Raw genomic sequence first — 22,801 nt, forward strand, 5'->3', positions numbered from 1 at the left:
GACCCGTGCTCTTCAACATATTCATAAACAATCTGGAAATGGGTAGGACGAGTGAGGTGGTTAAATTTGTAGACGATACAAAGTTATTCAGAGTAGTGAAAATGCAGGGGGATTGTGAAGATCTGCAACGCGACATAACCACGCTCAAGAAATGGGCAGCGACATGGCAAATGAGGTTCAACGTGGATAAGTGTAAGGTAATGCATGTCAGAATCAAAAATACCATACACGAATACAAGATGTCTAGGGCAGTACTTGTATAGACTCCCCAGGAAAGAGACCTGGGAGTACTGGTCGACAAGTCAATGAAGCCGTCTGCGCAATGCACGACAGAGGCAAAAAGGTCGAACAGAATGTTAGGAATGATTAAGAAGAGGATCATGAACAGATCAGAGAAGGTTATCATGCCGCTGTACCGGGCCATGGTACGCCCTCACCTGGAATAATGTGTCTAGCACTAGTCGCCGTACATGAAGAAGGACACAGTACTACTCGAAAGGGTCCAGAGAAGAGCGACTAAAATGGTTAAGGGGTTAGAGGAGTTGCCGTACAGTGAGAGATTAGGGAAGCTGGGCCTATTCCCCCTTGAAAAGGGGAGACTGAGAGGAGACATGATCGAAACATTCAAGATAATGAAGGGAATAGACTTAGTAGATAAAGACAGGTTGTTCACCCTCCAAGGTAGAGAGAACGAGAGGGCACTCTATGAAGTTAAAAGGGGATAGATTCCGTACGAACGTAAAGAAGTTCTTCACCCAGAGTGTGGTAGAGAACTGGAATGCTCTTCCGGAGTCTGTTATAAGGGAAAACATGCTCCAGGGATTCAAGACAAGGTTGGACAAGTTCCTGCTGAACCAGAACAAACGCAGGTACGGCTGGTCTCGGTTAGGGCACAGGTCTTTGACCTAAGGGCGCCACGTGAGCGGACTGCTGGGTACGATGGACCACTGGTCTGACCCAGCAGCAGCAATTCTTATGTTCTTATATCAAGATATCATCTAAACAAAGCATAAAAAAGACACATTGTGGTAAATTATTATAATGTAGAGAAAATCCAGAAAAGGAAAGAAAAGTCACAATCCTTCCTTAGGTCAAGGGTTGAAAGTAAATACAAGGAATTATTATAATAATATAAAAATTAAGGCCAAAAGAAATTGCAGTATAGAGGAAGACCATATGTTTACTCTGCTGGAATGAGAAAGTGGTACGGGAGGCTAGATAAGTACTTTTGATAAATAAATGCACAGAAGAAAAGATTTGTGAAAAATACTGTCCAGATTGATAATAAAGGGCCCTCTTTACAAAGCCACAGTAGCTAGTACTGGAGCGGCAATTGATGCAACCTATAGGAATTGCCATGTGGGAATTGCTACTGTAGCTTTGTATTCGTAAAAGGGGCCCAAAAAGCTGCAAATATAGCTCACTAATGTTGAAAATTCACCAAGCAGCATTATTGTATAGAGAAGACATAATAGCAGCACAAAAGCATGAGGCTATTTCCCTTGTCACCATGTGAAGATCCAAATATAATACAGATTACCAGATTGAAGCAATTGCATTATGACCCCCTGGGGCACCACCAATAAAGATTATTGAGGTTTTTCTTATAATTCTGTTAACTACAGAAATTCATTGGCAATTGCATGCAGAAATTAGCCTTTGAAAGAGGCAGTCTGTTGCAATGCATGATGGCTTCATTATACATGATTGAAATGTAATCAAAGTTTAATAAATGTAGGAATTTTCGACTCCTAATTTATGTATTTGTTTCCTTGAACTGTATGTTTCATGCCTTACAATTGTAGTTCAAATGTTTATTCACATGTAAGCATATATATTTCTCAACTTCAGAATACAGCATGCATCCACAGAGCAGGGCAAATGTTGAGGATTTTAGAGCTATCTGAAAATGCAAGATAGTATCAGGCAGCTCCCCTGGGAAAACAGTATAAAAAATTGAATAAATAAAAAAATACTGAAACCATGACATAGTTTTACTGCATACATTCATAAATTACATAAGATAATGTTTTTACCGCATATGAAACTCAACTCTTAGAATCCTTTGACTAAGGTGTGGTAAAAAGTGACCTTGGCCTGCTCTTATGTAGGTTTTTCTCATGCCTAAGGACCTTTTTACTATAGCTGTATAATGTTTGTTTTTTTATATTACTGGCATGTGCTAAAATTGCCATTAGTGTGTGGCCATTAAAAAAATTACCGCACAAGCTCTTACAACCTCCCATTTTGTAGACATTAAGGACTCATGTGGTATTCCTGTGGTAACCGGTTGGTGCATTCTGATGAGTGCAGGAACATCCACTCTCCTTCTCCTATCTTGCCCCCTCAAAAGAGATTTTAGCATATTGGCATATTTGACAGCTAAGGAAACAAAATCCCAAAGTAGGAGTATCCCCTTTGCCCTTATGGCTTGTTTTGTTGCCCTATGTTTGGCAGCTACTACAGGATGCCTGAGCGAATCTTGTGATGCTCCATTTTAAGCTGCTTTAGACATGTGTAAGTGCCTAGCGCAGCTTAGTAAAAGAGCCCCTTGGTTATATAATTAGTCTTTCATCCATACTTATGAGTCATGTAGCTCATACAAAAAATTGTGAACACATTTGGGCCCTATTTACTAAGCTGTTTTAGCAGTTAATGTGGCAAAGAATGTTAATTATTGGATGCCAAGCATAGTACAGCACTTAAGCAGTTCATGCACATTGACTAGGGCTGTCTTGCCTGAAGAGATTTGTAGAGCAGCTACATGGTCTTCCCTTCATATCTTTACCAGGTTCTATAGGGTGGATGTAGCAGCAAGAAAAGATGTCACTTTTGGTCCTCCATTTTGAAGGCAGACTCAGTGTGCCTGCCCTAGATTCTGGGAATTGCTTTGTTATAGCCCTAGCATTTAGGACCACTAGATACTTTGCACTCTTACCTCAGTAATGTTCGTTATTGTAGATGTGTCTAGTGGCCCTGAAGCCCTGCCCTGAGTATGAACTTTGTTTGCCTTCTGCCAGGATCAGTCTGGATTTGAATAATTTTCTGTCTCTCAGAGGAAATGAGAGGATAAAAAAAAGAAGAAAGATGATGTATAGATAAATCCTCATGACCATACAGTCTGGCTTAAGTCTCTGCTTGATAGCAGGTCATGCGAGTAGCTGTGAGCTCTATACATAATTAGTGCTGGTTGCACAAATTTGGATGTTATGTTATTTCCTGTGTTTGTTACAGAGCAGAACAAAATTATAGCGTCAGGGAATTTTCCTTATTTTCCTCCTTCCTCTTTTGTCTTTTATTACAGTGCTACTTAATTGCTTTTGTACAAACTGAGGGGGCAGGAGCAGCTCCCTGGGAAGGAGGTGGAGTTGAAAACATGATTGACAGTTTTCTGCAAGGAACTTGCTAGTTGAGATAAAAGACCCTAGCATTCAGGACCACTAGACACATCTACAAGATATGTTCTGGTTTTTAATCAGTTGTTTTTATATCATTGTATGCTGACTATGAATTTTATTGTACACTGCTTTGAATTTCAGATTAAGCGGTATAACAGATTTTTAAGAAACCTTGAAGGAAGAAGATTACCAAGGTAAGAACCTAATCTTTTTTACATACTCCCTCACACCATATCTATGTAGGATAACATTTCCAAAACCATGCCTCTGCATGTTTCCCCTACTTGTGGATAGGCTTTCTATGAAGGAAAGAGTCTAGACTCAGGAATAATCTATTGAAATACATCTTCATGAAAAGGGTGTTGACTAGATGGAATGGCCTCCTGGTAGATGTGGTAGAGACAAAGCCTGTATCTGAATTTAAGAAAGCATGAGACAAGCATGTGGAATATTTAAGGAGAAGTAGTGATGGGTGGACTGGATAGGCCATATGGACTTTATCTGCTGTATTGCTATAAACTGTACATGTGTAAGAGCCTGTTTCCTTCCCGGAGAATCATGTTATAGAGTTAAATGTCTCTTCTACTGCCAAAAATAAACAGAAACAGAATGCTAATTATCATGGTAATCAATTGAATGGTCCCTTGTTTATAGACTCATATAGTTCTGCTTCTAGAAATTGTCATTATCATGTTTTTTTTATATCATTGCATGAGTGATCCCACTAAACTTGACTACTGCTCTCTTGTATTGTTAAGCAGCTAATGGCCATAGTACACTCATTAATGTTTTGAACAGTTGGGGTAGTCACTAGCTACCTGCATAATGAAAAGGTCATCTAGAAACCTCATATAAGCAAACGTGTTGCTCTCCTGCCATTTCCATATGCTGCAGTGTTCTTAAAATCTTAAAACAACCCCACTGCTTTATTCTTCTTCATTAAGAATAATGATGCTGTTTAGTGTGCTATAAAAACTATCTAGCTCTCTGATCATTTTCTGCCTTTCTCTCTTTTCTCCTGTCTTATTATGGGGTAATTAGTGAAACTGAAATCTTTGTTCCGGGTAGAAAATTAAATGCAATTGATATGCCGGGCAGGATTAACCAATAGGCCAAGTAGGCACGTGCCTAGGGCCCGAAATGGTCAGGGGGGCCCGATGAAGGAGGGCATCAACATTGCTTTTTCCTCCAGCATCGATCGGCAACGCGGGCCCCCCCCCCCAATCGGCAACGCGGGCCCCACCCCGATTGGCAACGCGGCCCCCCCCATCGACGGACAGTAAGACAAGCAAGCAACGCGGGTAAGAAAGGCAACGGAAACTGTAATTGTGCAAGCGGTGCTGCATACCCAAAGTTTCCCTCTGATGCAGCTTCCTGTTTCTGCCTGGGCGCATGGTAGAGTGGGACCGGGCAGGGGGGCCCAGTGTACTTGTATGCCTAGGGCCCTGTTGATATGCCTAGGGCCCTGTTGATATGACCTGTTCCAAAATTCAGCAGAAAAATCAAACAATTTTTTTTTTATTCAAAAGAAGTGTTAGTATTAGTTTGTGTGCTATTCTTATCCTTGTACTACGGTATCACTTTTTTATATGTAATCTGTAATCATTACTTTTTGAGTATACATTTATAGTGAAGAAAGGGCCATCCAGTTTTCATCTATACATAAAATGATGTGTCATGATGTTTATATTGAGCTGCTTTTAGAGTAATGTTATAAAGGTTAATGTGACAATTTCTTTTATGTAAGACTCCAACATCTAGAGTATTGTGCTACTTTGTCACCTTTTGACCTTCTGTACTATATAATTGGTCAAATCATCAAATACTATTTTCCTTGTCTACTTCTTTGTATAGGGAAAGGGAAAGAAGGTACCAAGCCTCGAGACAAAGCAGAACAAACAAAAAGAGGCTCTAGAGATGTCAAGTCCAACCTGTGGTCACAAATCCTTTATTTGTATCAAAGTTTTATACCATCGCCTTCCTTAGGGGGCAGTTATGAACTTGCAACGTACCTCAAACGGTGCGGGCAGGGAGAGAGAAAGACAGAAAGAAAGAAAGCGAGAGGTAGAGAGACAGAAAGAAAGACAGACAGGCATCTATTCTAGCACCCGTTAATGTAATGGGCTTAAACACTAGTCAATAATAAAACAGATTTTACTATAATATATTCACAATGGGTAATCTGGCAGGGATTCCAATCAGCAGAATCTGATGTGTAGCTGTAGGCTATGTCTGCCTGGGATTAATCAAAACTCTACCCAGGTTTTGACTGAGGAGTTGGCTTGGCTTTTGGGCTCTCTGCTATTTGGACGAGTGTGAGATCATTGTTGGTAATGATAGGATTAAGGGGACTGAAAATCAGTGGATAGAAGTTTCAACATCATGAATGCTTCCTGGATGAAGAGGAGGGCAGGTCAGAATTGGTGGCAGAGAGGGTCTGAAGCATTGACAATGGTCTTAGGTATGATTCACTGTTTGTTTCTTTGACCTTTCTTCCAAAGAAGTCATCTCCCTTGTATCAGCAAACTTTTCCTGTAGGTATTTTAGAAAAGGCTCTGATTCGGCAGAGGATTGTCTAAAATACTTCTAGAATTAAGTAATCCTGCTCTGGACTACATTTTATGTAAAATGGGGCTCCAAACCTGTCTGATGGATAATCATTATGGATCATGTACACCTGTTTGTGGCTCTCAAAGACTGGATTTGCAAACCTGCAAACTTTTTAAAAGTTTTGAAATCCTAATAGAGCATCTGTGATGTTTGTATTGCCTCTTGGGTTGTGAAATAGGGTTGGAAATCTGCCAAAGTAATTTGTAAATACTTGCTTTCTAGCACTTACCCTCACAAAAATTGCTTCGCTGGCACATATAAATGGCTTTAGCTCAGTCAACCTCGTAATAAGTTTCCAAGGATGAAACTTGGCATACTCCATTTTAGCTTGTTTCACATTCTGGACAACATATTAATATACAATTGTATCGTATAACAATATTCTATTTAGAAAGTGCCTGAATTTTTGGGGAGTTTTCTATAGAGTTGACAAGAGAACTTGATTTTACATTATACCACAGGATATTTTAAATCTACTTAGTTTCATTAGTTGTATATTTTACTCTTACTGACATTGCTCCACTTTGTATTCTATAAGAAGAAGAAACAAAAAGTCAATATAAGTTGTGCATTTTATTTTTTTAAAAATAGTTCCCATAATGATAAAAAAGTTTGGATATATCTAGATGTTTCTAAATCAACGCAAGAGCGAAAAAAAGATTTCCTCTCTCTACATCAGGATACAATTAAATTGGGTGCTACGTTCCTTTTAGCATATCCCTGCAAATACCTGGTAAGGTATCTAGGAATTAAATATACCTTTTTTTCTCCAGACCATTTGAAGGAATTCCTGGATGTCAAGAAGATCATTAAGGACTAATTATGAAGGGTTTCTTTTTTTAATTAGTACTAGCAACTATTTTCACATTATGCTTTTTTCCTAAAAAAATGTTACTTTTATATATCTCCAATTTTAAAAAATGACCCCTTCCTCCAAATGTGGTCTAGAAAGGGGTAAAGTTTTTCCTGTAAGGGAGGCTTTGTGTTTTTTCCTTATTGTTTAAATTGTTTAGTTCTTCCCTGCGTTTCTGTAGCAAGATATATTCATATGATTTGTATTATGAAACATTCATAAATAAAAGAAGAAAAAAAAAGAAGAAACTGGAATAAGTGAATTGATTAAATTTGCAGATGATACTAAACTGTTCAAAGTTGTTAAAACTCATGCAGACACTGAAAAATTGCAGGAGACCATAGGAAATTGGAAGACTGAGCATCCAAATGGCAGGTGAAATTTAATTTGGACAAATGCACAGTGATGCACATTGGGTAGAATAATCCAGATCACAGTTAGCAGATGCTAGGGTTCACCTTAGAGGTCAGCACCCAAGATAAGATCTAGGTGTCATCATAGACAATATGCTGAAACCTTCCACCCAATGTGTGGAGGCAGCCAAAAAAGCAAACAGGTTGCTAGGAATTATTAGAAAAGGGATGGTAAATAAGACTAAGAATATTATAATGCCTCTGTATTATTGTATGATGTGACCTCACCTTGAGTACTGCATTCAGTTCTAGTTGCCATATCTCAAAAAAGATATAGCAGAATTAGAAAAGGTTCAAAGAAGAGCGACCAAGATGATAAAGGGGATGGAACTACTCTTGTATGAGGAAAGACTAAGGAGAGATATGATTGAAGTCTGCAAAATCCTGAGTGGAGTAGAACAGGTACAAGTGAATCAGTTTTCTAGGAATGATAAAGAAGGGGATAACGAACAGATTGGAGAAGGTTATCATGCCGCTGTACCGGGCCATGGTGCGCCCTCACCTGGAGTACTGCACTGGTCGCCGTACATGAAGAAGGACACAGTACTACTCGAAAGGGTCCAGAGAAGAGCGACTAAGATGGTTAAGGGATTGGAAGAGCTTAGAGAAACTGGGCCTCTTCTCCCTCGAACAGAGGAGATTGAGAGGGGACATGATCGAAACATTCAAGGTACTGAAGGGGATAGACTTAGTAGATAAGGACAGGTTGTTCACCCTCTCCAAGGTAGGGAGAACGAGAGGACACTCTCTCTAAAGTTGAAAGGGGATAGATTCCGTGCAAACGTAAGGAAGTTCTTCACCCAGAGAGTGGTGGAAAGCTGGAACGCTCTTCCGGAGTCTGTCATAGGGAAAACACCCTCCGGGGATTCAAGACAAAGTTAGACAAGTTCCTGCTGAACAAGGACGTACACTGATAGGGCTAGTCTCAGTTAGGGCGCTGGTCTTTGACCAGAGGGCCACCGCATGAGCGGAGTGCTGGGCATGATGGATCACTGGTTTGACCCAGCAGCGGCAATTCTTCTGTTCTTACTCCATTAGAAATTACAAAAACTAGGATTACACTCAATGAAGTTACAGGGAAATACTTTTAAAACTAATAGAAAGAAATATTTTTTTCACTCAAAGAATAGTTAAAGCTCTGGAACTCATTGCCAGAGGATATGGTAACCATGGTTAATGTAGATGGGTTTAAAAAAGATTTGGATGAGTGCCTGGAGGAAAAGTCCATAATCTGCTACTGAAACAGACATGGGGGAAGCCAGTACTTGCCCTGGGATCAGTGGCATGAATGTTGCTACTGTCTTGGGTTTTTGCCAGGTGCTTGTGACCTGTATTGACCACTGGAAACCGGATACTGGGCTAGATGGACCATTGGTCTGACCCAGTATGTCTATTCTTATGTTCTTATATTCCATGAACCTTTTTGGTGGGTAACTGCAGAAGACCTGCTGGCCTTACCCTCAATGGTTACTGCACAATCTGAATGTGAAGCTTTTCTCCATTTCAAAAGTCCTATGTGACTACTGCCTTTTGGACCCCAACATGAACATGATTTCACACACATCCTATGCAGTGTCTTAAAATTGAAATCTCAGTATATTGCTGATTAGAGGGCGAGACCGACGATGTGGCTGTCATATCATAAAATATCATCTGCCATTTTACAGAAGTTATTGATAAAGGTATAGTAGACATTTCTAGCCAAATAGTGTGAATGCCAGCACTGCAAAGAAGAAAATAAATATAACCAGCTTCAGAGACTGGCCAACTGGTTGACAAGCTTAAAGAAAAGTGACTCTTTTATGAGTTAAATAACAGCTTGCTCTTTCAGAGAAATTCCTTGAGTGGAAATGAGTGACACTTTTGTTCTTTCACTCAGGTCCAATTCATGGGCTTGGAAAACAAGGATAAAGAATAATTTAATAAATTTGACAGAACTTTCTCATTTAATTTCATCTGAAGCATAAAAAGAATATTTTCTGTAGTCATCCCTGCCAATCTCAGTCCATCACCTACAGGCGCTCAATATGTGTTTGGGGGGGGGGGGGAGAACAAATGTCCTTAGGCTCTGCTCATTCTTGAAAGAGCACAACTTGGTCTTTGGAACACCTCCATGTGATTTTTTTTTTTGCCCCCCCCCCCCCCCACACACACATTTGTCACTTCAGCCATTGATTTCGAGAGAGAGATTTCTTGTCCATGTGCCAGAAACAAGAAACTCAAAAATGTTTTGTATTTTGTTTCTAGAGGGCTGTGATTCTTGCTTTATTAAACTATTCTTTGTTCTGCTTGTTAGTGGTGTTTCGAGATCTCCACTTGAGAAAACACAAGATGGGCTTTTAAGTAATTTAACATAGTCATATCTTCAAAATATATTCACCATTTATAAGGTATTATTCTTTTTTTGTTTACACTTTAACTTTTTATATATAAAGCACTTTCAAAACAAATTAACAAGGTAACTTGTACAGGTAATATAGTTTGAAGAGAGACATGAAAAATGAAAAGAAAAAAGAAATATCTGCTATTTTCCCTCCCCCTCCCCTTTTATAAAACCGTAGCATGGTTTTTAGTGCCAGCCGTGGCAGTAACAGCTTCGACGCCAATAGCAACTCTATGAGTGTCGGAGCTGTTACCACCGTGGCTGATGCTAAAGACTGCGCTCCAGTTTTGTAAAAGGGGAAGGGGTAAATTTACAAAATACAGTATTCCGGGAACTCAAAGGAAATAGGGAGGGGGAAGAAAATAAGCAGAGAGACCAATAAATGAGGAAGAAGAAAGGAAAAGATAGCAATAAAGGTCAGCTTGAGGGTCAGCTTGAGGTCCTAAGTTCCAGAAGTATGTTACCATTCCACATTTCTTAACATCCAAAACACTGCATAGTTGTTGAATCACCAAAAATATGTATCTACTATCAGAGAATTTGAAGATACATTTACAAGAAAATGAAATCGTAGGACCCATTTATTAAACTGCAGTAAGCATTAATGTATGCTTGTTAGTGCTGGTATAAGACATTAAATTTGGGAGGGGACCCCAAAGCCCATTACTAGTCCATGCCATCTTTAGCTATATTTTTTTGGGTTCTATTTTTGTGATCTTTAGCTTCCAGCAGGTTTAGGGCTTTCTCTAGCCAGGGAGCAGTTGCCCTAATTGCCCTCCTTTGCCTAACACCATCCTGGCATGTGTGATCTTTATATTTTGCATAGAATAGGAGAAAATGGATCTTTCTATTGCTTTGGTGTTGTACTACATGAAAGGTGTGGCTTCTTGGGATTTTGGTTTATGTTTATCATTTCTGATCAGCTATTATTTATTTGGTATTTGTGTTCTATGTGTGTGACCAAGGTATTCTTTTAGGATGAATTTTCTATGTAGCATTCACTTTTCAAGTTTCAAGTTTAATAAAATTTTTGATTAATCGCTTAATCACATTTCTAAGCGATGAACATTTAAAAAAAATTACAGTATTTGGGAAACAATACAATACTTTAAAGATTTTTACATACAAGCGGACAAACAGTGAACATAAGGAAAACGGAGAAAGAAATACAAATTCCTTAAAGAAAAGTAAGACAATCAGGGTAAAAAACGAAAGGCAGGGAAAACATAAATCATAATATTAAACAATAAAATAAAAATTTTAATCAGCGTTCTGTTAACTAATTATCAAAAGCATCCTTAAAAAGAAGTTTTTAAATTACTCTTAAATTTCTCCAGATTACGTTCTTCCCTTAAGTAAATAGGGAGAGAATTCCAAATTTGAGGTGCAGTGACTGAAAAAATGAATTGCCGTCTTGTATTAATAACCCTAAGAGAAGGGATTGTCAATAGATTTTAGTTTAGTTTAGTTTAGATTTTGTTCATTGGATTCCTGATAGCGAAGGAGATATTGTGAGGGGAGAGAGGTTTTGTTGATCCTTTTCCTGTATTTGTGACTTATAAAAATGACAGTTCAGAATATTGTTTCTTATTATACTTTTCATAAAATTATTTCAATATAAAATCATAACTATTCAAGACCTGTGCAGATGGGATCAGAGGTTGCGGGGATGTGGACAAATTTTTGCCCCCTGTGTCATCCTCTAGTGGAGGGGATATTGTTAAGGAAGACAGGTTATGTTGATCCTTTTTCTGTATTTCTGAGTTATAAAATGACAGTTTGGAATATTGTTTCTTTTTATGCTTAGAACCTAACGGATGTAGCGGTATATAAGAAATGAATTACATTACATTACATTACATTACATTACATTAATAAAATTATTTCAATATAAAATCATAACTATTTAAGGCTTGTGCAGATGGGATCAGAGTTTGCGGAGATGAGGCAGGGACGGAAACAGAGTTTGTGGGACAGATTTTTTCCCAACATCATTCTCTATCTTGCTTTTCTGTGCTGAAGTAGTGCCTAATTATAGGTGCTTGTCATAGCCTGAGCGGGTTCTATAGGGAAAACCCTGTGTACATACACATATATACAATCTGGATGCTCTTGAAAGGTATAATGAAAAAGCTTTTATTTATTCACATACCTGAGCCTGTTCCCTCACAGGTTATATCTCTAGTCAAGTGTTATGCTTTGGTCACATCCAGACACCAGAACAAATGTAATGTAATGTAATTTATTTCTTATATACCGCTACATCCGTTAGGTTCTAAGCGGTTTACAGAAAATATACATTAAGATTAGAAATAAGAAAGGTACTTGAAAAATTCCCTTACTGTCCCGAAGGCTCACAATCTAACTAAAGTACCTGGAGGGTAATAGAGAAGTGAAAAGTAGAGTTAGAGGAAAAATAAAAATAAAATAAACATTTTAACAAGACAGCATTGATCTAAATACTTTGGAAGGTAGAAGAGAGGAGAGAAAGGAATAGAAGCAGAAGGTGGAGCCGTTGAACAGTCCACATATACTCAGTATAAGAGGTTGGCTTACCTTAGCCGGCACCTTTAACATCCAAGTCTTCAATACATATAGCAGGCTTCTCCCCCTGCAAGTCTCTCTCTCTCTGGAAACCTCTTGTCAGCCATCACTTTGGCACTTTCAAACATTTTCCCTTCCATGGCTCCCTTCCAGCACACAACTAAGAAAGGTTTCTCTGTGGAGGTTTCTTCCCTGGGACCTCTCCTAACTGATATCAGGCTACAGCATATATTCAGCTTCCTTCCTGAGGACTGCCCTTGTGACTCTGCAAGGTTGCTGAGCCCAGTGCATCCTGGAACCTGTAATTCATCCCCTCTTGAGCTAGCACCTCCTGCTGCTCAGTGGTACAACTGTAGTCCCAGTGAGGTAGAATCCCTGACTCCCTCATAGTGTCATATATAGAATTTTCCCAGTACTTCACCATAAAGACTTAACACACGTCATTGTCTGTTAATGTGCACTAAGCTGTAGTATAAGGGCCTGAGAATTTAAGTGGACTGTTATAGAATTATTTCCCTATACGGTATGTTTTTACCTTGCAGTAATTAATATCTTTGTTGATTTACTGTACAATGAACTGTGGTCTGCAATAATTTGTAGGTAAGTTATGTTCATGATAGACGTGTACACTCAACCATATGAAAATAAAATTATTGGGATTCTGATTTAGCCCATTTGACACTTGCTGGCTAAAGAAATGACATGTCTTTATATATAAAGTTTAGCAAATATTAAGATGGCTGATTGTAAGCCCTTCACCTTATAAGCATTAGATAATAGTTCTGCCAATCATGCTTTCCAGTTTGCAGCAGTCTCACATCAGAAGGCATTAATCTCACAGAGGCTGATAAAGAAACGCAATACTGCTCTTCCATTAAATCAGAAAGGTACCGAGGTCTTCACAAAAATGCATTACTGTTGAGGTAATAAGAAACCGATATACAGCATTGTTGACATGTAAACTTATGAAATCATGCCTGACTTTGTATTAATGTACATGTATTTCTTTAGCATTTCAACTGCATATAGGGGTTTCTACAGGATTCAGAGCTAGCCAGTGCCTCAGATCCTGGAAATAAAGCAATATCATCATAATGTTTTATGAAATTCACTATTAATATTTTAGCAGATTGACTTTCTATGAGAAATGGCTCTCTAGAAGGATAGAATTTTGAGTTGACTTGAGAATGGTGTTTGTACAAAGGCAATTTATGTAGAGAAATGAGCATGGATAGGAGCCCTTTCACCTCAGGCTTAGTATTATTATGGGGCTTTCCCATATGCTGAGGCCACTTTTATCATAGCAATAAAATGGCCACATTTCCTATTTCCCCCAATTAATAGTCATTCACTTCTCTAATATCCTAATTAGTGAGTGAGCATTACTGACACCTATTTATTAGGTGGTAAGAGCGCCCATGCTAGCTATATTCTAATCACTTAGCATATGGCAATGTAGTTGCACTAACCAATTAGCATAGGACACACCTACTCTCTGCTCCAAATGTGACCCTAAAAATATATTTTCTATTTTTTAGCACGTGGGTTGCATGCGCTGAATACAAGACTACCATAAGTTGCTTGAGCTCACCCCATGGTAGTGAATCTTAACCTGCAGTAAATAGTCATTAGTGCTTACTGCAGCTTTTGAGATATATATCTCTATATATTGTGACAGGAATCCTGCTAGCCCTACTAGAAACATGGAGGAAGATCCTGTAAGCCCCATTAAAAACCCTGTCTTCAGGTCTAGCAAACATCCTGAAGAGTTTAGAAAGCCTGTGCACGAGTTTAGAAAGCCTGTGCACAGCTTTAGAGAGGAGCCTGCCCCTTTAAGAATGCCCAGAGCTCAGGCTGACATTCAGAGTGCAGGGTCCTTTAAGATCTTGCCTGTCCCTGCTAGAAGGGGGCATGGCTGGATGCCGAGACTTCCATTTCCTGAGCTTTCCTTGTCAGACAGGGAGAGGGGGAAACAGCTGGAACAAGCAGCTGAACGTAGGCTGAGAAGGAGGCCAGTCCTTCCAGCTGAACCGGAGCTAGCACAAGGCAGTTCCCTCGTGGACCCTGCTGACTGGGAAATGGAGGAGCTTGCTGAAAGCCAGACACAGAAGTCCAGCCAGAGATTCAAAAGGACTATGCTTTGCCTGACCTTAGGGAAGAACAGATGGATTGTGCTCCCTCCTGCCCGATCCGATTGGGGGAAGGGGTGGATCACAGGGGGAGGGGTGGATCACGGCAGGAGAGATGAGCCATCTCTCCTGCCGTGATCATTGCAGTAGGGGTAGGCAGGTTGCTGGGGCTGCTGAGCTGCTGCGATCAGCTCAGCGGCCCCTTTTCGGCACTTATACCTGTTTCAACTTGATCTAAGTCAAAACATATAAGTGCCGACTAAGCAACCTGCCTAAACTTTTGGCTATACCTTCTGTACGCTTATGTCTAGGTCAGCCCACCTCCCGCCCTTTCCCCTCCTCTAAAAACGCCTCTTTTCACTCTATGCATTTAGAGTTAGGTGAAAGGCCTAAGCTGGTTTTAGATATGTCTAAAACCAGCTTTGGTGATGGGTACTTGGACAATCAGGCTTTTTGATCATCCAAGTACCCATTTAGGCCACTTTTTAGACGGTTTTTTTTGTTTTGATTATGAGCCCCATAGTGTTTAGATTGTTTCAACATTAATGCAACTAAGAATAGCTTTAAAGCCAAGGTTACTGCAAGCTTTATTTATTTGTCTTAATAACCCTTAGCAGTTAATATAATTAGAAAGATTAATGTAATATTAATAATGCCCTCTAGACTGAGTACATTTTATCCTGCAGTGCCAAAGAGAAGATACAGTGGGTTGAATAGTCTGCCAATTTGAATTTTGCTAATAAAAGGTTTTGTTTTAATGAATATGAATGATGTAAGGTGATTTAAATGAAGAAACAAATTGCATGCTTTCATGGGATCATTTCCATATAACTTTGTAACTTCATGGTTCCAACACCCCTTATCATCTTGATATTCTTGCTCCAGAACAGCAGGGATGTTATTAATATTTTTGTTCAAAAAATGTAACCTTAGATCTGGTATGGTTAGCTTGGTAAGCAAGGGCAAAGTGGAAATGCCCAATCGAGATGGTGCACAAAAACAGTGTCTTTCAACTCATCTGATAAATCCAATGGTCTTTATTAATCCAAAACACAATCGTACATCCAAAGCAACTCAATGACTCGACATGATCACGTTTCGGCCATCCGGCCTGGATCAGGAGTCTTAGAAGTCTTTGGGTAGCAAGTAGTCTTTAAATGGCAAATGGTCAAAAGTGAAACAATCATACCATTGCTCCGAGTCTGTAAATGCTTACAACTTATAGAGAATGTGACTAAGAACGCATGCTTTGCAGAATCTAGGAAAATAAATCATAGAGTCACAAATGGGTAGTAACATATCTGCAGTGAACGGTAGAAGAACTGGTTAGCAGGCACAGGGGTTCTGAGATAAGGTACGTTGAAGCGAGGTCTGTCAAAGTTTGAGACTAGAATCGATCCAGTTCGTGAAAAGAAGTGTCTTTACTGCTTTGCGGAACGTCAGTAGGTTATCAATTGCCCTAATGGCAGGAGGGAGTTGATTCCATAATTTAGGTATGCTATAGGAATATGATCGCTTTTGGGCTGTCTCCCGGTGGAGACTGTTTGCTGGAGGGTTGGAAAGACTGCTGAGGGTGGTATATTGGGAGTTTCTTTGCTACATAGTCAGGTGTCATGTCGTGGTAGTGTTTAAATGCTAATACTAGTTGTTTGAAGATATTGCGTTGTTGTATTGGGAGCCAGTGGACCTGGATCAGTGCTGGGGAGATAAGTTCTTTTAGAGAATCTTCTCCGAAAACTAGGCAGTTGCTTATAAAATTACCCTCAGTGTGCTCACCAATCACAACCAGTTGAAAAAGCATTCCTTTATATGACTCAGCTAAAGTAAATGGTAAGTGTGTTCTCTGTGACACCGAATAAAGTACTTAAGACACGGTCCGTTAAGTGTTTAAGTGTCATGGCTCGCACTGCGGCATCTACTTTTTAATAAATTCCAGTAATGATTATATGCTTTTCATTTAATGGGTCTTATTCTGACAAGATATAGGATACCCGCCCTGTAGATGCTCATTTGGAAAGGGGCCACTTGCAATTACCACTGTGCAGAGCTGTGCAAGATTAAAAGCACAGGCAGTATAATTTCCACCTTCTATCCCAGGCTCTGTGGATTTGTTACTCATTCAGGCTGTCCATCTGGGGAGCAAACAGCATGTACTCCTTGATGAGAAACTCTGGCCAACCGACCAGCTGTGAAAAAAATAGATTACTCTTGTCATTTTTTTTTTCTCCTAGGTAATTTGCCAAAAGTAAAAATATAATTTCTTTGAAAGTGTGCAGTAAAAAAGAAAAGCTAGGGATGCGTCTGATTTATATTTAAAAGTTCACCACACTTTTATTTGGCAGCCTAATTGTAAAACTATACCACTGTTCAAATAGCATTTCTCATCAATCAGCACACAGAAAAGGTGAATTTCTTTCAAGATGTAGCCATTGATACAAACATGATTATTAAGGGAAGATTCCTTTGAAAATGCACTACTGAACTCTATAAAGGCAAAGCAGACGTTATTAAGTAGATATTAACAAAATAAGATCATAAGAAAAGCCATACGTCAGACCAATGGTTCATCTAGCTCAGTATCCCATCTTCACGGTAGCCAATCCAGGTCACAAGTACCTGGCAAAAACCCAAATAGTAGCAACGTTCCATGCTACCGATCCAGGGCAATGACTTCCTCAATGTTTGTCTCAATGTTAAGAAATACTTTGGATCTTTTCTTGCTTATTCAAGAATTTTCAAATGCTGCTGAAAGAAATCCAAAAGCCACTTCTAAATATTCAGTCAGTCAAACCAATGACCTTTAATTACTCCTAACTTCATATAATGGTAGTTCTCTGTAGGTCAGATTCAGAGTTCAATGAGCTTTAAAAAATTTTACCTAAAGGCATTGAAATTCCCATGCAAATGTTTAATTACATATCAGAATGTTCAATATGTTTATTTTGATCCAGGCCATTTAGAAATGATTTTGCAGGAGAAGAGTCAGGTGACTGATGAACCTTAGGAGATTATGATAAACAGATAGCAGCACTATTGGTACATTTTGGGCCAGATTTTATAAACGGCGCCTGAAGTTAGGCACCTAGATCAGTATGCGTAGCTGATCTAGGCACCAAAATTACCCCCACCCCCACCCCTTAACAAAAACATAGTGTGGTTTTTAATATTAGCCACAGCATTAACAGCTGAGATGCTCATAGAATTCTTATGAGCGTCAGAGCTATTACCGCCACTAAAAACTACGTTACAGATTTGTAAAAGGGTGTGTGTGTTAATTTGTAAATTAGCCTAAATTGTGCCATTAATGAGCAACTATGAGCTCATGCAGTAATTAGCAAAAATTAAAATTTAGGTAGTAGGCTCCTAACTCGGTAGGAGCCTTCCAGAAAGTGGATTGGATTGGATTTATTACATTTGATGTACTATTAGTACGTGAGTATTAAACGGTTTACAATACTACCACAGTGGAGGTTACAAAATAAAACAACTAAAATTAGGATAGGAGGGTCGAAGAAAGGCAAAAGGGTCGATAGAGGGCATGGTTATGGCCAGATCATTGGTGGATCTTGGGTGTGTTTTGTGTCTAAGCACCTAAATTGGGCTTAGGTGCCTCCTATATATGCCAGAGTTTTCTTGGCCTTCTAAATACTCTATAGCAATAAAAAGGTAGTATAAATCTCTTTAAACTTTCAGTAGAGACTCTCTGCCCACTTCGATTGCAACATCTTAGAAAAAATATATATTTGGAAACAAGTTATTTAAAAATTTTTATCTTAAATTTTTTTATTTTTATGTCAGTCATGCAAAAGAACTCTATCATGAATTAGCACATTGCAAAAAGAGAGGAGAAACATCAGACTTGTGACTGAAAAAGGATCATAGGGCCTCGTAGCGCACAGCTATTCCAGTGCCTACTTCACTGATCCAAGTCGTTTAATCATTTGTTTCTCCCCCCACCCTCTCCCGTTTTTACTTTTTTTCTTGTTATGCTCTTATGAAAAAATGCTAGCCTAGATTGTAATTAGTCATGGCTGCCAATCCCCCCACCCCCCTGAATGAATGCGGCAGGAGGGATGCCCAGTTCCTTCTGCCGAAGCACTCCCCCCCCACGCGGATCCCTCCATGCCCGGACCTCCCACCTCGGCTAACCCCCCTCCCCAAACCCTACCTCCACTAACCTTAAATGTTGGTCAGCCGGACGGGTCTTCTTACTGTCTGGCCGGCAGGCCTAACTCCATCAAAATGAGGCGGGCCTGCTCCTTCCTGATGCATTGTGAGATGCACCAAGGAGGGCCCTAAAGCCTTATTTGCCCAGGCGCCTAAGGCTCCTCCTATGTGCAACTTAGAACCAATGGAGAAAGAGGAAGCAGTTTTTTATCAGTCTGCTGCTCTGTAAGATAACCTTTTGCTTAAATTTATCATACTGTTTGTCATGTTTTGAATGACTACTATAAATTACTTGTTATGAAATTAAAATATCTTTTGAGCACTTTATGCTGCTCTATATTAGTATCTTCTGCTAACAATATAAATATTTCAGTTTTATTCAATATAAAGTATACTGAGTTTATGTGAATAGTAAAAAAATCATTTTAATGAATCTAGCAGCATGCCTAGAAGTGGGATAATCAGTGACGAACATGGTGTTTCATCAAAATAAGTCCTAAAGCCTTTAATTCCATGATTAGCATTTGTTATTTCTTCTTCAAATCGTGTAATTAAACATTACATAAGATAATATGTAGGTTTCCTTCATTTGTTTATTAAAATATCAAGGGTTCCATTCGATGTGCATTTGCCTTTGTTTCCAAAACAGCTGCATTACGATGCACATCTGTTTGCATTTAAATTAGGAAGGTTTTAATGTCACCTCAAAAATTAGAAAAGTAATTGGTGAAATAAATTGAGAGAATATATTGCAAATTAGATATCATAATGTTCTTTCAAGCTCTGTTATAATCCAATTATTGTGGTATAATTAGTTAAATTATGTGAAGGAAAACTAGATACACTCTACCATGATTTATGCTTATTTACATATTCTGAAATTATAAAATCATATGGAATAATGAAGGATTTTCAGTAAACTTCAATAAAACATTGCTCTGAGAAAAACTCTCTATATAATAGCATTCAAATTTATAACATGTTTAATACATTTGAGGTTAATATTCTGCTGGCAATGATCAGTGTTTTATTGGCTGCCATTGGCACTATGCCCTGATATTCAGTGCTGGGCCTTATCCGGGTATCAGCATTGAATTTCTGAGTTTGTAAAGCTGGCTATACCTTATTATATTAAGGGCCCCTTTTACGAAGCCACGGTAAATGCACCAAAGCCTATTCAATTCCTATGGGCTTCGGGGCATTTATCGCAGCTTTGTAAAAACAAAAAAAAAACCCCTAAATGTGATATTCAGCATGCCACTTTTACAAAGCTGCAAGGCAAAAACCCCGAAGCCCTTTAAATCTCTATGGGCTTCGGGGCAGTTACTGCAGCAACCACACTCTCAGACTTTGTAAAAGAGGGGCAAGTGAACCCAAATATAGATAGGACTAAGTTTTATGCAGTTTAATTTCTCTGGTTACCTTATGTGCTTACGTGCCGACTCTGCCCCTGGACAGCCCCGCAAAATAGCAGGCTATGATTTTAGCAGGTAGTGTTGATATTTGGTGCATTAACCAGTAAAGTGTAGACGACACAGAACACAGCTGTTCAATTAATTTATTCTTTAAGCTTCTCTGGTCATGTTACCCTATATTATGTGACTTTACACTGGTTACCATTTGAAGCACATGTTCTGTTGAAGTAGACATGCTTACTTTTTGAGATTTTACATGGTTTATGTCCATTATATTTAATCAAATTGATTAGTAGGCTGACTGCTACTTGATTACATCTTATTCGTCATTGGAATATAATATCCAAGTTTTAAAATGTGCATTTCAAGAAAGTTATCCTATCTTCTTTTCAATATATAGCCCCCTCTTTTTGGTCATCACTTCCTACAGAGATTAGATTTTTGTCTTTGATTCCTACAAAAAGGCAGTTAAAACACATTTCTTGAAAAAGTAAGTTTTAACTTAATATGTCTGTGTTATAATGGTTGCTTTCTATTACACTTACACTCTGAAATGTTGTTAACTCTCCTAGATTTATGATCTAGTTTATTCTTAATGTGATCCACTTAGAACTTATATGGTAGTAGCGGAATAATAACTGGATCTGGATGAGCTCCTTAGTTCCTTTTCCCATAGCACAACCTACTAAAGGTACCCATCCAAACTATTCAATAAGACACAACAACTCTATTTTTTGGGTAATTAGCCGCAGCTCAGTTTATTGATACAAAACAACTTGTTTACATATTTTACCACTACAATTAATATAAATCCAAGAGCTCCCCCCGAGCTACCCAAAACAAAGTGTTCAGTGCCCTCGACCCTGCCACTTCAACAAGGGTCTGAGGGGTGGCATGTCCCTCATGCCCCTTTTTCTCGGGTCACCTGACCCACCAGGCACGGCACCCCGCCGGCCCACCGCTCATCACCCGATGAGCCCCAATGACCGAGTAGCTCGGGGATCCGCCCCGAGCTTCTCCCTAAAACCAAGCAAAACAAAGGGAGGGTGGGAGGGAAAAAACCGCGTTGGAGGACCCGAACAGTTAAGGTCCTCCAAGCCCTCCCCTTTTATCCCCTCGGCTCCCCCGTGCACGCCCCAGCCCACCAATGAAATTCAAATTCGGCTTTTTAGCCTTTTGCAGGCCAATCAGCCACGACGCCGACTCGACCGCCCCCCGACCGCCCCACCGATCCCTAACACGGAGGCTCACCAGCCCCGTATTACATTATGCCCTTCGACACTAGGTCTTGGGCTCGCATTAAAAGCAACTGTGACCATAACTGATTTCATTTGATGGCCCTGAACAGGTGATTTAACCAGCCAGGAGCCTGCCTGTTTAAATTGCTTTGAATAGCGACCCCATAAGTACATATTCAAAGATGATTAGTTCTGCGTAACTTAGAAGGCAATTTTATTTTACTTTACAAAAACATCTATACAAATGTGATAAAAAGTAATAGTAACCTGATAGAGCAGAGAAATTGTGAAAGATTTTCAGGATTGATAAAACATGAGCCCTTGATTCCAGGGACAGAAGCTGTGAGCTACTGGAAGCCCCAGAATAGAGAATGACATGGTGACAAAATTCATCACCGTTCCCGTCCCTGTGGATAACCGCGGGAAATAATCCCATATCATTTTCTAGTGTCTATTTCAACCTCGGTCCTTTTACACCAGCATTCTTCAAAGCAAAGCTTGCGGATCAGTGGTTGTGGCCATTCATACTCTGATTCTTATGAGAGCCAAGGATAATGAAGCCATTGTGACATCACTGATGTGATTGGCTCTTAGGCACTGGTGGAATGAGGCATTATGACATCACAATATCTGTTCTGGATACCAGAGACTGTCATTCTGTAGTGTCTGTTTCAACCTCAGTCCTTCTACACCAGCATTCTTCAAAGCAAAGCTTGCGGGTCAGTGGTTGTGCCCAATTATACTCTGATTCTTTCCTCTCCTTAAAGAATGACATGAAGATGGTTTCCCACGGTTATCCGCGGGAACGGGAACGGTGATGAATTTTGTCACCGTGTCATTCTCTACCCCAGAAGTCAAATTTAAAAAAACAGGGCTCGGTTCCGAAATTACATGCCAGAATTTTAATTTACAAAACTGGTGTGTTTATCAGCCAAGTTTAGGAACTTAAAAGTGTCTTTTACTAAGTATGAATCTCATAAAAAACATTTGATGCAAATAGTAGTTTGGAGACAAGCTAAAAAATTGAAAATAAGGTGGTTACACAAATGCATATGCTTGATTCAGTTTACCCATAAGGAGCCATTTTCATTATTATCCTTTTACTGTTGATGTTATGTGAATTGCTCTCCATTTTATTCTAGCCTGGTATGTCCTAGGTTCTGTTTTTGGCCTTGAAATGAAAAAAAAAAATCTACATTTTCCTCTTGCCACTTAGCTGATAAAGAATATTTGTCTGGTAAACTGAAAGACTAAAATTTTCAGAGGAAAAATAGCTATAATTAGGTGACTTAATAGTTTCTTAGCATAAGGGTTTAATACTGTTCAGCTGTCAGCATGAATTACAGAGAAGTTAAAAGAACTGAAATGCCAAAGGACAAAATTATCATTATAAGCTTGAGTGTTAACATCAGCAAACCATCAAGCAGATTCAACAGGCATTAGCTGAAAGTAGAAGCTTGCTTAATGCTGCTGATGTGACAGTTTTAACTAAAGGCAAACATGCAAAATAATAGATATGTTATAATTTGTTAATAACTAAGGGGCCCTTTTTCTAAAGTGGGTTGAGATTTGTGGTTCTCGTATCTTAACATGGGATTTTCCCATGTGTTACCTTCAGGTCTAATATGGTACTTTTAAACATATTTATTTC

At 39.1% G+C, this 22,801-nt stretch overlaps 1 protein-coding gene across 12 annotated transcripts in view; it reads left to right on the top strand.

The window, feature by feature from the left end:
• LOC117351126 overlaps positions 1–22,801 on the top strand; it is a 690,625-nt gene that overhangs the window by 479,401 nt on the left and 188,423 nt on the right. For 11 of the 12 annotated variants that reach the window (XR_004537333.1, XR_004537332.1, XR_004537331.1 and 8 more), the window contains one exon: positions 3,540–3,592. Coding sequence is in view for 9 of the 12 variants with exons in the window: in XM_033925968.1 (XP_033781859.1) it covers positions 3,540–3,592 (53 nt within the window). In the remaining 3 variants the exon portion in view is untranslated. Of the gene's footprint in view, positions 1–3,539; positions 3,593–5,252; positions 5,573–22,801 lie in introns of those variants that run through there. The other variant, XM_033925967.1, reaches the window with a different exon arrangement.

The sequence above is a fragment of the Geotrypetes seraphini genome, chromosome 17, assembly GCF_902459505.1.
Source record: "Geotrypetes seraphini chromosome 17, aGeoSer1.1, whole genome shotgun sequence".
NCBI lineage: Eukaryota > Metazoa > Chordata > Amphibia > Gymnophiona > Dermophiidae > Geotrypetes > Geotrypetes seraphini.